At 57.6% G+C, this 13,178-nt stretch overlaps 8 protein-coding genes across 8 annotated transcripts; 5 read left to right on the top strand and 3 right to left on the bottom strand.

Moving 5' to 3' along the window:
- The first annotated feature begins 169 nt into the window (after positions 1-169).
- Positions 170-758, top strand: PHYSODRAFT_284638 (hypothetical protein). Its single transcript, XM_009519550.1, has 2 exons — positions 170-320; positions 406-758. Exons 1-2 carry the CDS (start codon positions 189-191, stop codon positions 694-696), a joined length of 423 nt encoding a protein of 140 aa, XP_009517845.1. The 5' UTR covers positions 170-188; the 3' UTR covers positions 697-758.
- On the bottom strand, positions 757-2,693 carry PHYSODRAFT_553558 (hypothetical protein). Its single transcript, XM_009519549.1, has 3 exons — positions 2,535-2,693; positions 1,976-2,454; positions 757-1,886 (listed from the first exon to the last, which is right to left on the bottom strand). The coding sequence occupies exons 1-3, from the start codon at positions 2,644-2,646 to the stop codon at positions 855-857; spliced, it is 1,623 nt and encodes a 540-aa protein (XP_009517844.1). The 5' UTR covers positions 2,647-2,693; the 3' UTR covers positions 757-854.
- Positions 2,694-3,011: 318 nt separating this feature from the next.
- On the bottom strand, positions 3,012-4,041 carry PHYSODRAFT_353770 (hypothetical protein). The gene has a single exon (XM_009519548.1). The coding sequence runs from the start codon at positions 4,001-4,003 to the stop codon at positions 3,119-3,121; it is 885 nt and encodes a 294-aa protein (XP_009517843.1). The 5' UTR covers positions 4,004-4,041; the 3' UTR covers positions 3,012-3,118.
- Positions 4,042-4,637: 596 nt separating this feature from the next.
- PHYSODRAFT_470432 (hypothetical protein) lies at positions 4,638-5,528 on the top strand (the record flags this gene model as incomplete). The annotated part of the gene is made up of 4 exons (XM_009519547.1): positions 4,638-4,721; positions 4,892-4,945; positions 5,013-5,167; positions 5,270-5,528. The coding sequence occupies 4 exons, from the start codon at positions 4,638-4,640 to the stop codon at positions 5,526-5,528; spliced, it is 552 nt and encodes a 183-aa protein (XP_009517842.1).
- Positions 5,529-7,336: 1,808 nt separating this feature from the next.
- On the top strand, positions 7,337-8,077 carry PHYSODRAFT_284636 (hypothetical protein). Its single transcript, XM_009519546.1, has one exon. It carries the CDS (start codon positions 7,372-7,374, stop codon positions 7,849-7,851), a length of 480 nt encoding a protein of 159 aa, XP_009517841.1. The 5' UTR covers positions 7,337-7,371; the 3' UTR covers positions 7,852-8,077.
- A 458-nt stretch (positions 8,078-8,535) lies between these two features.
- PHYSODRAFT_263945 (hypothetical protein) lies at positions 8,536-10,754 on the top strand (the record flags this gene model as incomplete). Its single annotated transcript, XM_009519545.1, has 5 exons — positions 8,536-8,588; positions 8,929-8,986; positions 9,061-9,615; positions 9,759-9,783; positions 9,886-10,754. The coding sequence occupies 5 exons, from the start codon at positions 8,536-8,538 to the stop codon at positions 10,752-10,754; spliced, it is 1,560 nt and encodes a 519-aa protein (XP_009517840.1).
- Positions 10,755-11,362: 608 nt separating this feature from the next.
- On the bottom strand, positions 11,363-12,253 carry PHYSODRAFT_467118 (hypothetical protein; the record flags this gene model as incomplete). Its single annotated transcript, XM_009519544.1, has 4 exons — positions 11,363-11,621; positions 11,724-11,878; positions 11,946-11,999; positions 12,170-12,253. The coding sequence occupies 4 exons, from the start codon at positions 12,251-12,253 to the stop codon at positions 11,363-11,365; spliced, it is 552 nt and encodes a 183-aa protein (XP_009517839.1).
- Positions 12,254-12,535: 282 nt separating this feature from the next.
- On the top strand, positions 12,536-13,112 carry PHYSODRAFT_295321 (hypothetical protein; the record flags this gene model as incomplete). Its single annotated transcript, XM_009519543.1, has 2 exons — positions 12,536-12,566; positions 12,622-13,112. The coding sequence occupies 2 exons, from the start codon at positions 12,536-12,538 to the stop codon at positions 13,110-13,112; spliced, it is 522 nt and encodes a 173-aa protein (XP_009517838.1).
- Positions 13,113-13,178: the final 66 nt, after the last annotated feature.

The following is a 13,178-nucleotide window of genomic DNA, read 5'->3' as shown; positions in this document are numbered from 1 at the left end:
TTAGCGTAGCTCTCCACAAATGACGAGTGTGCCACACACCAAACTTATGTGCATATTGTGGCGCAACCATTTTATGTCACAGAACGTTGCGTGCGACTAGCCGCAGTATCTTCCATCGGCCTTCATTCGATAAATCTCAGCGGTCAAAGAGCTCTTCGAAGAGAGGGAAGAGACGCCTTGCAGTCGTCATGTCCGGCAACTACAATGCGCCCAACGGCGGTGGCGGCATCTTCGCCGACGGCACCAGCGGCGGCGTCACAGGCGGAGGCTCGGACCCGGCCAACCTCAACAACTACAGCACCTTCTTCGCTGCGGATCCGGTGCGTCAACTAACGGCCTGATGCAATGAATTTTATCTTCCAGACGACATAATAACTTACGTCGTTGTGTGTTTTATTTATGTAGAGTGTGCGGTCGCTGATGCGCACGTCGGACAACATCGAGCGCACGCGCCGCACCGTGGCCGAGTCGGAGGAGGTGGCCAAGAACGTGCTGGTGGACCTGGAGCTGCAGCGCTCGCAGCTGCACGACATGAAGGGGATGGTGTCCGAGACGTCGAGCATGACGGGCCAGGTGCGCCACCTCCTGCAGATCATCGCCGACCGCTCGTACCGGAAGAAAGTGTGTCTCTACATGATCATCGTGGCGCTGTCAATCACCGACACCCTGGTATTCTATCTATTGTTTGTCCGCTAAGAAAAAAGAAAAACTTCTGCCGAGGAAATAGTAAGCTGCTTTGCTGCAGCTCCTTGACTTACTGGTGTGTGGGTTTCTCGGTTTATTATGACTCAGTGGGTGGGTGAGTAGATGGATTGGTGTGGGGAAATAAACTACTTACGCATCCGCCTCCCTACTTACTGCTCGGGCATGCCGCCGCCGCCGCCCATCTGCTTGCCAGCACGCATAACCTCATCGACGAGCAGAAGCTGCGACGCCAGCGTCGTGGCGAGGTGGATGAACTGACGCTTCACCCGGTAGTTGTCCCAGATACCCTCCTGCTCCGGCAGCATGGGCTCGCCCGAGAAGAGGTCGATGCCCACAAACATACCCGAGTTCTGATGCTCCTCCTGAACCGCGATCAAAGTGTCCTGCACGTCCAGACCGGAGTTCTCGGCCAGCACCTTGGGGATCACCAGCAGAGCGTCCGCGAAAGCCTGCACGCCGAGCTTAGCGCGGCCCTTGACCGTACCCTTAAACTTGTTGAGCGCCTCGTGGGCAGTCAGCTCGAAGGCAGCGGCGCCGGGGACAACGCCCTTGTCTTCAACGGCGTTGTTAACCGCACGGACACCGTCGCGAATGGCGTCCTTAATCTGCGCGATCGTGTGCTCGTTCGGGCCCTTAATCAGGATCGTGCACGACTTGGGGTGCTGCACGTCCTCCACGAACGTGTAGCGCTCCTCGCCCAGAGTCTGCTCGTAGACCTTGCCGGCGTAACCAAGCATGGACTCGTCCATGTCGTCCGTCGAGTTGATGGGCATACCGCCGCAAGCCAGCGTTATCCGCTCCATGTTACGGCGCTTGGCGCGACGCAGCGCCAGGATGCCCTCCTTGGCGAGCATGTCCAGCGACAGAGGGTCGATGCCCTTCTGGTTGATGATCACGAAGCTCTTGCCGTTCTCCTCCGTGCACACCTCGCGCTTGAGCTCGATAATCTGGCGCACCTTGTCGTCCGTGAACTTGCGCTCGGCCTCCACCATCTTCTCGCGCTGCTCGGCGCTGTTGTAGAAGAAGCCCGAGTTCACCTCGCTCTTCTCGTACTCGAGCGACACGTTGCACGTCATAATGTAGCAGTTCTCCAGCGAAGTGGGCATGTCCGGGTGGCGCGAGCCGTGGTCCAGCACCAGACCCTTCACGAGGCGAGTGTCGCTGCTGCTCTGGTGCATCATCTGTACAAACCCAACCAACAACAAGCAAAACCCCCGTTAACCGCACGCCCAAAAACCAACACAATATCGTTCAATGCAGCGCCACGTACGTGCATGATCTCGATCATGTGCAGGTCGATGGGGCGCTCGGGCACGGCGATGGTCAGCACGGCGTCCGTGATGATCTCCGTGAGCTGGTCGGCCAGCTTCTGGTCCAGCTTGGTGCGCAGCGAGGTGCGCGCCACGCTGCACAGCAGCTCGCGGTCCTTCAGGATGTCCTCGGGTGTGGTCTTCATCGTGTCCAGCACGCGCAGCGCCTCATCCTTGGCGAGCTCGAAGCCCTCCGACAGGATGCGCGGGTGCAGGCCGTCGGCCAGGAAGCGCTCCGCCTGCTTCAGCAGCTCGCCGATGAACAGCACGGTGGACGTGGTGCCGTCGCCCGTCACGTCGTCCTGCGCAGTGGCCGCGCGCGCGATCAGCGCCGCCGTCGGGTGCTGGATCTGCATCTCGTGCAGCAGCACGTTGCCGTCCTTGGTGAGCTTGATCTGGCCGGCGCCGCCCACCAGCATCTTGAGCGTGCCGCGCGGGCCTGTGCACCGAGCGAGGAATTATTGTATTCATTAGAGAGCGGAGATCTTTGCAACTGTTTAGCTGGCTGGTTGTACGCACCGAGGTTGGACTTGAGCACGCCCTGCAGGCCCTTGGCGGCGCTGACGTTCACCATGAGCGCCTGCGACTTGCTCACGATCTCGGCGTTGGGGTTCATGCCGCGGTAGCTCATGCTGCTAAGGTGTCTATCGAGGCTTCGTCGCTGTGTTCGGGGCTGACGAGGGGCGGATTGCGATCTCGATGGTGGCGCCGAGCCTGAGCAGCGGTACCCCATATTTGGTACGGCTGTGTGGTACACCCAAACCTGTGTTGCGGAATACGGCTCGTCAACTGTGAGTTGCTTTTTGAGCGCGCAGCTCTTCAACCATGTGCTCTATAAACGTATGAAGTTGAAGTCCTTGCGTTGTCAAGGAAACGCGAGAAGAGTGCTGCTAGTCGACACATTGACGTCCACATTGTCGTCCACATTGGGAATTCAGTTTATACAGACCTCGTGCAACAGGCAGGGTGTAAGTGTACGAATTGAACCAGCTCGTTCATGTTCATGATAATTTATTGATCTTCCTTCTCCTTACTACTACTCGGCTCTATGCCACACTACTTCTAATTTACAATCGCTATTCGCAGACATCGTCGAGGACGCTTTAGTTGCTCGACGTCTCGTGGATGAACTCGTCCACGTCGCGGTCATCGATCTCGATACCGTCGTCGCTCGAGGCGACGTGGCGCTTCTCCATCTCCTCCTTCACGAAGCGGTCGGCCTCCTCCTCCAGCATGTTGTCTAGCTCGGCGTCCTCATCCACTGATGCAGGCTCGTGCACGCGCTGGCGCACGTCGCGCGGGCGGAACGTCTCCGTCGGGCGCTGGCGACGCACGCCCGTGACGTTCGTGGTGGTATCCTGCGAGGTCGGCTCGGGCTCCGGCTGGGCCGTAGTTGACGCCACTGCTGTCGCGGGTGCCGGAGTCGTCTGCGTGGCAGTCTGTGCCGTTGCCATAGTCGTCTCCGTCTGCTTGGGCAATTCGTATCTGCACGTGGGGCAGACGTTGTGCTCCACCAGCCACGTCATGCCGCAGTCCTTGTGGAACGTGTGTCCGCACGGGAGCGTGATGACCTTGTCGTCCTTCTCGTAGTCGCTCAGGCAGATGACGCACTCCGTGTGAGTCTCGGTCTTCTGCATGTCGGTGGTCCAGATCTTCACCGGCAGCTTGTCCAGGAACGGCTTGCTCGTCGGGGGCGGGCCGTGCTGCTGCGCCTGCGCGCGCTGGGACAGCTCGTTCAGCACGTTCAGGAACCCGTCGGTGCCGTTGCCATTGGCGGCGCCGGGCATCGATCCGAACAGCGGCGCTCCGTTCAAGACCGACTGCAGGTACTGAGCCGGAGCCGGGGTGAAGCCCACCTGCATGCCGTCGTTGAACTGCACCCAGACCGTGGGCGGCGGCGGGATGAAGAAGATGAAGTTGCCGTGCAGCTGCGGCTGCGGCTGGGCTGCCGTCGGGCCGCTTGGCGCGTTGCCGTTGCTTACGCTCATGTTGCTTGACTGCCTTTTCTCGCTTGGCTCTATGTGTTGCTTAAGTCGCTGCAAATTGTAGACTGGGGTCGGTGAGAGGAACAGCGTTTGATGATCACGGCACGGCAACACTGGGTATGCGAAAGGAACGGGCCAACTTTTTTGCTGCGAGGGCGCGGATTGGCGGAAAAAGTGCTCGAGAATGTCTCTGATTGGCTCAACTGGATTTTGAGCCGTCGAAAGTTCTATTCCTGGCTTCGAGAAGGTTGGGTAGCGTGTCAACGCGATGTTTGCTATGGAATCGAATGTTCGCTCTGAGGGGGCTGACTGAGGGTAGATGACCAGGAAGCGAAGCGCGTTGCCAGCGTCTGCCGCTCGCAGGACGGTGACGAGAGGCCGAGGCTTTCTCCAATCGCAGCGTGTCAAGTCGAGCCGAGCACTGTTACGCGCCAGTCTTAGTAACGTTAGAACGCGTTGATTAAACTCGACATAGGAGGACACCAGAGCACAAAAATAGCTCAACGGCAAGCCTAGCACTGATATCGGCGATGCCATCTCGCCATGTATGTTGCCTGATAGCAACACGTTGCCTTCTCGACTCGCACTTAGCAGAGGATGTTGAAGTTGAAAGGCAAAGAGATCATCAAAAGCTGGAATGGAGGTGATCGGCGTCGGGATCGCGATCCTCGATGTCGTGCACGAGGTGGCGGCGTACCCCGAAGGTCGGTTCTGCCTATGTGTGTACTGTACTGGGGGCGATGGTAAGAAGCTCACGTTGCGTTGCTTGTTGCCTGCCGCGAAGTGCAGAAGACTCGAAGGTTGCCGTCTGAGAGGACTCGCTCCAAAGACTTGGTGGATCAACAACCCCGGCATTCTCACAAAAGGTGACACAATGCAATTGCATTGTAGATCCGCTCGCTGGCGACTCGTAAGTGCAGGGGCGGGAACGTCGCGAACGCACTGGTAAGCGGATCCGTCCTTACTGGCTGGTGTCAAAGAAATATGCTTGCCAATCTCGCTGCCTTGTTAGGTGGTGTGTGCTCAGCTAGGAACTCGCTGTCGATGGCTGGGCGTGTCAACCGATCCAGCAACAGACAGTGAGGCGGCGTTTGTCCACTCTGATCTCTCAGCGCACGGTGTGGATTGCTCACTGGCGTCTATCGAGGCTGGTGGAAGTATGCCGGTGTCGGTACGTCCTTCCTACAAGACTCCACTCCAAGCACTTCATGCTATTAGCCTAATAGCCTTATGGTGACACTCTAATGTTGGTCAGTTTATCTTGTCCAGTCGCGCGACGGGGTCCCGCACGATCGTGCACTCGCGAGACCTCGCTGAGCTCAGCTACGAGGCGTTCGTCAAGCAGCTCGCACTGTATCGGAGAAACATTCAACAAGATCCGAACACACCCGTGTGGTTCCACTTCGAAGGTCGCAACCTAGAAGCGACCGAGCAAATGATGCTTCATGTCCGAGAAAGCATGCCTGGTGTTAGCATTTCAGTGGAGATTGAGGCACTGCGCAACGGCTGGGACTCAGCGATGAAGTAAGTTTGCTGCAAAATGGATTGAGGAGAGCTGTCGTCTGACGCGATTGCTTTGTTCGGAATAAATTTTGTTCAGGCTGATTGCATTAGCGGACTACGCGTTCATTTCCAAGGACTACATCCGCGAAAAGCTGGGCTTTCAGACGGCCGAACATTTCTTTGAGGCTGTTTTGGCGAAGCAATGGGGTGGCGCCTTGACTGAGAATGCGAAAGCATTACTTTGTCCTTGGGGGAAAGAGGGCGTGTACTACCTCGACACGACTGGGCCACAGCTGCACCATGTGCCTGCAGCCCGCCTGGAGAAGGTTGTTGAAACGCTTGGAGCGGGGGACTCGTTCATCGGTGCCAGTCTTGCCGGGTTCGCCCGTGGAAACGTGCCTTTGGACCAGATAATGAAGACAGCGTGTGACGTGGCGGGCGCCAAGTGCTTGAAGCGAGGGTTCACGCTTTCGCATGGGGAAAAGCAGGTCTGGAAGCAGCGGCTCCAGCGCGAAGGAGCGAGCGCAGACACCTACGCTGTTGACCAACTCTAAGATATGTCAAAATCTGATGAAGAAGGACGTGTGCTGTGTCTTGTGGTACCAATACATTTATGAGATCTTCATTAACATGCTACACTTGGACTGAAAAGCGCTCGCCGTTCGTGTCACTTGATGTTACAGATGAGCCCGAGGTCGGAGACGTCGTCCCCGAGCAGTGTGGGTCAGCGTCGCTATCAGCACCTCTGCTCAGTGGAGCCCCTCTCACACAGTTGGCATGGCAGCGGTTCGGACAACGCTTGAAGTGCACGCTACAGATAGATGAAGTATACGCATATTCGTTGCAACATACCTTGCAATTCAACATATCTTTATACCGATGTCGAGCAGCACCAGGACGTGGCGCGTGCCCTCAGCTAATGGTATTATACCGCGAGCGTGCATGGTCACCCAGCAAATGGGACCCATAGCCCTTCGACCTGGAGTCGACTTCAATTGAGCAGGTACCAGCCGAGCGCAACTCGAGCAGCTCAAAGCAGAGCTTCTTCGTGCCTTACGTCCTCGCTGGCGAAATCCCCGCGTACAACCCTTCACTTAATACGCTGCTGACGCTTTGGCCAAAGTTTCCCTCCCACTGAACTGACTGAGCTGCGTCGCTGGACTCTCGACTCTTGTCAAGTAAATGTGGTCACGGGGTCACCGCAGTCGAAGACTCGTCTCAATCCGCAAAGACACGCCAAGACAGCGGCAACAACTTGCTGCACACTACAACGCCAGCACGACAGGCGAATCCTCGGAAGGCCCCGAAATGCGATGTGTAGTCTCGTAATGGCTCATGATGCGTCGATTGACACCCTTCTCTTCATTGTCGACAACGATCCGTTGGTAGGCCTCGAGTCTTCGATCCTGTCAAATGATAACCAGCATACAGTCAGGTACAGTATCAGCTCATGGCGCCAGCGTCTCTGACGACTAGCCCACGCCAGGCGATATGCCCAGCAGCTCCGCTCATGGTGTATTGAGGACGAGCAGCTTCCTCTGAAGAGCACACGCGGCTTGCCGTGGTGGCGCGGGCGTGCACGGTGCTTCCCTTCCGGTGGTGATGACTCCCCAGTTCAGGAATGTTTGTGGCTTTTGTTAAAGGCGGTCGCAGTGATTGGCCAAACGCCCATCCATCACGGACCAATCAGGTCCCGCCGCGCGCGCTGATTCGTCCGAGGCACGCGCCCTCAGAGCGCTGCCATTGGCCAAAAGTCCGTTTGTGCGTGTGGCACACACGAGGCAGGACAGCCCTCGACTCGGAATGTCACTCACTCATTTCGCAACGGAATCCGTCGGTGGAAGAAGACCCCCGAAGCTCGAAGCATCATGATCGCTCGCTCGGCTTTGAAGCGCTCCCTGGGCGCGTTCTCGGCGGCCCGCAAGGCCGCCCCCGCCCCCGCGTTCGCGCAGCAGACGCGCATGTACCACGAGAACGTGATCGACCACTACGAGAACCCGCGCAACGTCGGCGCCATGGACAAGAACGCCAAGGACGTGGGCACGGGCCTCGTGGGCGCCCCCGCCTGCGGCGACGTGATGAAGCTGCAGATCCAGGTGGACGAGAACGGCACCATCGTGGACTCGAAGTTCAAGACGTTCGGCTGCGGCTCGGCCATCGCGTCCTCGTCGGTGGCCACCGAGTGGCTCAAGGGCAAGAGCGTGGAGGAGTGCCTCAAGATCAAGAACACGGACATCGCGTCGCACCTGAAGCTGCCGCCCGTCAAGCTGCACTGCAGCATGCTGGCGGAGGACGCCATCAAGGCCGCCATCTCGGACTACAAGCGCAAGCAGGCCGCGTCGGGCTAAGGTGGCACAGGATAGCAACGGTCTTGTCGTCGCCGCGCTCGCTCCTCGTCTTCGTTGAGGCAGAAGATTTCCAGGCAGGACGCGAGCAACGCCGGCGCTCGGTGCGGGCATGCTTGGCCCGCACTCGGGGGAAGACAGGTCAAAGAAAAGCATACAGTATTGGAGGAGAGAGAGGAGAAAAGCTGTGAAATAATCAGTTGCTAATTTATTGCCCGCCATCAACCACAGTCTTGCTTTGGCTTTGCATTATTTGGATCTGCCATGGTTGTCAAACGGATCTCGCTCGACAAGATCATCTCGGTGCGGCTGCTGCCTGTCTGTCTGGTGACCAGAGCTTGAAGCAGTTCACTGTCAAGCTGGACTGCACTGGTTTCTGGTGGTTATGCCGCACGCGCTCAGGCAGCACAAGACAGCAGCAGCAGCAGCAGCTGCAGCTCACAATGCATGGGATCCCGCAACGCATGCGGTCCAGATCTAGGGGTTTTGTGAGGCGACAATACACCTTACCTTCCACTCGAAAAAGATCAAACGGCTTAGGCGTGCATGGTTTCTTCGACGCGAGCAGACTGCAGCGATATCACTGCCGACATCGTAGCAGCGTTCGTATATTATCTCGCCACCAGCCGCGCCTTCAGGAATGTCCTGTGCGGTACTTTCAGCAGCCGCCAGCGCTTCGCCATCAAAATGTCTCCCGAGGCCCGCGGCGATGTGATCAAGATGCACTTCTACGGACGGCAGTAGAGGGTCCAGCTCCGTCGAAGCCGTTGGAAGCGATTGCTCTGCAGTGCCGTTCATGCACCCGAGCACCCGTCAGCCGCCAGCCTGCCTGCAACGCGAGAGCTGCTGTCGTCACGAGGGATGACCAGGCTGCGGGCTCAACTGGAGCCGCTCAAGTCAACTTGTTCTGAGACACGATCCGCATCAGCCAGCTTTTTTTGCCTGATAAAACCGAGTTAAATCGCAGTCTGCCCTCAGCAGATAGCGTAATCCCGAATACCCGTGGCGCAGCCAGGACAACATCGCCACGCCGCCCGCTTGCTCGAGGAGCTCTCTGCTCTGCTGCTTGACCAGTTCCAGATTTGTCGGCCGGGCGACGCAGGACTTCCGCCCGCGAGCCGCTGTAGCAGCCCTGGAGGTACGCGTACAGACACTCAGCGCCTTCCAACGCCAATTAACCCGCTGACCTTCTGCCTGCGTGCGTATTCTTAGAGCGACGGACTGTGCATGCCGAACCACCGCGTCAGCGGCGCCCAGAAACGCCCCAAAGCTCCGCCTGCGCGTCGAGCCAAGCCCCGAGGCTCCTCCCCCACGCAGACGCAGCTCGCCATGGCCGAATCGCTGCGCACGGGCGTGCGCTCCGTGTACCTGCCGCAGCACATTGTGGTGCTCGTGCACGGCAACAACGGCTCGGCCGCCGACTTCGACGCCGTGGAGGCCGCGCTCAAGGCCAAGTTCGGCGAGCGCCAGATGCTCATCATCAAGTCGCGCGCCAACGAGCCGGACACGTCGCTGGGCGTGGAGATCGGCGGCACGAGGCTCGCGAAAGAGGTCGTGGAGGCCGTGTTCGAGTACGACCTGAGCCCCGCGGTGAGCAGCTACAAGCTGTCGGTCATCGGCCACTCGCTCGGCGGACTCTACGCGAGATACGCCATCGTCCAGATCATGGACGCGCTCAGCTGCCTGCACATGGAGTACGTGGACTTCGTCACGATCTGCACGCCGCACCTCGGCTCGAGGCGCGCGAGAGGGCCCTCCACCGTGAAGGTTGGTAGCGTACACTTGCTGTTGCACGTTGTGGAAGTTGTGCAATTGACTAACCGCAAGGTGCTTGATGTTGGGCTGTACTACAGAACATTCTTCGGCTTGGAGTGCATAAGGTGTTGTCGTCGCGATCGATATACGGACAGACTGGCATTGATCTTCTCCTAGATGGTGAGTTGTCTTACTGTATCGTGTGGCGACTAGAGCTGTCGACAACTTGTCGTTGATATGGTGCTGACCTTTGTTTGTGGCGGGTTTATTGTGGCGTTGCAGCTCAAGTGCAGCAGCAAGAGGGGGTGACGGATGCGGATGCCGTTGAGCCTGCTCGCCCGTTGCTGGAGGTGATGAGCGACCCGGAATCGGAGTTTATCCGCTCGCTTAAGCGCTTCAACCACGGCACGCTGGTTGCCATGACAGACGGCGATGTGGTGGTACCGTACCCCTCGGCATCCATGCGCAGCCACAGTCCGTACGTCAGCACGTTCCTGACCGAGCGCTACATGGATTGGCGATGGCATGTCCGCCACTCCGGGTTCTGCCAATGCGATGATAGCGGCCGCACCCATCCTGCGTATGCGGCGTTCTTGGAGCGACTAAACGCCAAGATTGATACTTCTATCGAGATCGAGAAGCACGAGCTGGGGCTTGACGCAACGTGTGCCCCGAGATATCCCAGCATTGAGGGCTTCGACTGCGACAACAAGCAAGAGGTAGAGTTCCCTCACGAGATGCTGTGCAGTCTGCAACACTCGATCCCGTGGAGACGCATTGATGTGACGGTGGAGCCGTGTGGTATGAAAGGCAAGATGCGTCTGCATGACTGGCCGATCAACAAGATGCAGCCCCCTGACTGCCGTGCGGACGAGTTCATCGACCTGCTGTGCGATATGATCGGGGCCGACCACCAAATGCGGCCTCTTACTACACCGGATACAGTCGGTATGATTCACGAAAGTCCCGCGCTCGCGTTGGCGCGTAGGCTCCGAAAAGCTACCAAACGAACTGATGGCAATACTACGAGTGACAGTGGAGGTGCTGATAGCGACGCTGACCCACACTGCTCGGGGACGACGTCTCCGACCTCGGGCTCATCTGTAACATCAAGTGACACGAACGGCGAGCGCTTTTCAGTCCAAGTGTAGCATGTTAATGAAGATCTCATAAATGTATTGGTACCACAAGACACAGCACACGTCCTTCTTCATCAGATTTTGACATATCTTAGAGTTGGTCAACAGCGTAGGTGTCTGCGCTCGCTCCTTCGCGCTGGAGCCGCTGCTTCCAGACCTGCTTTTCCTCATGCGAAAGCGTGAACCCTCGCTTCAAGCACTTGGCGCCCGCCACGTCACACGCTGTCTTCATTATCTGGTCCAAAGGCACGTTTCCACGGGCGAACCCGGCAAGACTGGCACCGATGAACGAGTCCCCCGCTCCAAGCGTTTCAACAACCTTCTCCAGGCGGGCTGCAGGCACATGGTGCAGCTGTGGCCCAGTCGTGTCGAGGTAGTACACGCCCTCTTTCCCCCAAGGACAAAGTAATGCTTTCGCATTCTCAGTCAAGGCGCCACCCCATTGCTTCGCCAAAACAGCCTCAAAGAAATGTTCGGCCGTCTGAAAGCCCAGCTTTTCGCGGATGTAGTCCTTGGAAATGAACGCGTAGTCCGCTAATGCAATCAGCCTGAACAAAATTTATTCCGAACAAAGCAATCGCGTCAGACGACAGCTCTCCTCAATCCATTTTGCAGCAAACTTACTTCATCGCTGAGTCCCAGCCGTTGCGCAGTGCCTCAATCTCCACTGAAATGCTAACACCAGGCATGCTTTCTCGGACATGAAGCATCATTTGCTCGGTCGCTTCTAGGTTGCGACCTTCGAAGTGGAACCACACGGGTGTGTTCGGATCTTGTTGAATGTTTCTCCGATACAGTGCGAGCTGCTTGACGAACGCCTCGTAGCTGAGCTCAGCGAGGTCTCGCGAGTGCACGATCGTGCGGGACCCCGTCGCGCGACTGGACAAGATAAACTGACCAACATTAGAGTGTCACCATAAGGCTATTAGGCTAATAGCATGAAGTGCTTGGAGTGGAGTCTTGTAGGAAAGACGTACCGACACCGGCATACTTCCACCAGCCTCGATAGACGCCAGTGAGCAATCCACACCGTGCGCTGAGAGATCAGAGTGGACAAACGCCGCCTCACTGTCTGTTGCTGGATCGGTTGACACGCCCAGCCATCGACAGCGAGTTCCTAGCTGAGCACACACCACCTAACAAGGCAGCGAGATTGGCAAGCATATTTCTTTGACACCAGCCAGTAAGGACGGATCCGCTTACCAGTGCGTTCGCGACGTTCCCGCCCCTGCACTTACGAGTCGCCAGCGAGCGGATCTACAATGCAATTGCATTGTGTCACCTTTTGTGAGAATGCCGGGGTTGTTGATCCACCAAGTCTTTGGAGCGAGTCCTCTCAGACGGCAACCTTCGAGTCTTCTGCACTTCGCGGCAGGCAACAAGCAACGCAACGTGAGCTTCTTACCATCGCCCCCAGTACAGTACACACATAGGCAGAACCGACCTTCGGGGTACGCCGCCACCTCGTGCACGACATCGAGGATCGCGATCCCGACGCCGATCACCTCCATTCCAGCTTTTGATGATCTCTTTGCCTTTCAACTTCAACATCCTCTGCTAAGTGCGAGTCGAGAAGGCAACGTGTTGCTATTGCATTATCACGCCAGGCGCTGCATGGCATGCTGCCAGAATCTTGCCCCCCCCCCCCCCAGCAAGCGATTGGTACCTTACATTTTGTAGTGCCAGTACGTAGGTCGAGGAGTGTACGTGCAGCTTATGCCGCAGGAGCAGACTGCAGGATAAGATCAACTCAAAAAGGGTGTTGGCCCCAGTGTCAGCCTGACCGAGCCAAAATGACGTGCGTTCGGCACCACGGAGGCGCAGGTACTGCTGCGAATTCGCTACTGTACAGTGCTCGACACTTGATACCAGGCACAAGAACATGTATACGGTGCAGCCATTCCCGGTGTCGTGGAGAACGCGATCGTCGAGGGAACGCTCAACACGACAGATCCTTTGCTCGGAGGCCTGCTGGACGCCGTCAGGTCGCCCCGGGATCGCCACCTCGAGCTGCTTCTGTCCGAGCACGTGGTCAACACTGTGCAGTATCCTCCCGACTCGCATTGCGTTCCCAAGTCCTTAGCTGCGCTCAAGCTCGCCGCCAATATTGGCACACTTGCTGGTGGTCCTAATAGGTTCCAGGGTCGACACGGGACCACGAAGCTTGAGACGGGCACTGCACGTGTACATGTAGTATCTCCTCAGGCGACATCGGCCGCAACGCACGACGCGAAAATTCGCTCTTTGCTGCCCTCTTGGACTCACCACGTGCTACGTCGGCCAAGGAGATCCGCTAAACAAAACTACGCGTTGTACACTGCAACACGGCGTCGTCTCTCACAACGAGGCGACAAATCTTCAGGTTATTAATCGAACCCCGCATTCAGCGTCGGCCCACTAGTCTTGTCGCACCTCCGTGACGATCCACCCGCCCGC

This window comes from Phytophthora sojae (genome assembly GCF_000149755.1).
Source record: "Phytophthora sojae unplaced genomic scaffold PHYSOscaffold_1, whole genome shotgun sequence".
NCBI lineage: Eukaryota > Oomycota > Peronosporomycetes > Peronosporales > Peronosporaceae > Phytophthora > Phytophthora sojae.
This window is presented reverse-complemented; position numbering and strand designations above follow the sequence as displayed.

Bases quoted from the DNA above. Each gene is read 5' to 3' on its own strand.
- PHYSODRAFT_553558 (XM_009519549.1), bottom strand. From the start codon at position 2,646: ATGAGCTACCGCGGCATGAACCCCAACGCCGAGATCGTGAGCAAGTCG. The intron at 2,455-2,534 runs GTGCGTACAACC...CTCGGTGCACAG, and splicing joins CGTGCTCAAGTCCAACCTCG to GCCCGCGCGGCACGCTCAAG. The intron at 1,887-1,975 runs GTACGTGGCGCT...GGGTTTGTACAG, and splicing joins ACATGATCGAGATCATGCAC to ATGATGCACCAGAGCAGCAG.
- PHYSODRAFT_353770 (XM_009519548.1), bottom strand. From the start codon at position 4,003: ATGAGCGTAAGCAACGGCAACGCGCCAAGCGGCCCGACGGCAGCCCAG.
- PHYSODRAFT_284636 (XM_009519546.1), top strand. From the start codon at position 7,372: ATGATCGCTCGCTCGGCTTTGAAGCGCTCCCTGGGCGCGTTCTCGGCG.
- PHYSODRAFT_284638 (XM_009519550.1), top strand. From the start codon at position 189: ATGTCCGGCAACTACAATGCGCCCAACGGCGGTGGCGGCATCTTCGCC. The intron at 321-405 runs GTGCGTCAACTA...TTATTTATGTAG, and splicing joins CCTTCTTCGCTGCGGATCCG to AGTGTGCGGTCGCTGATGCG.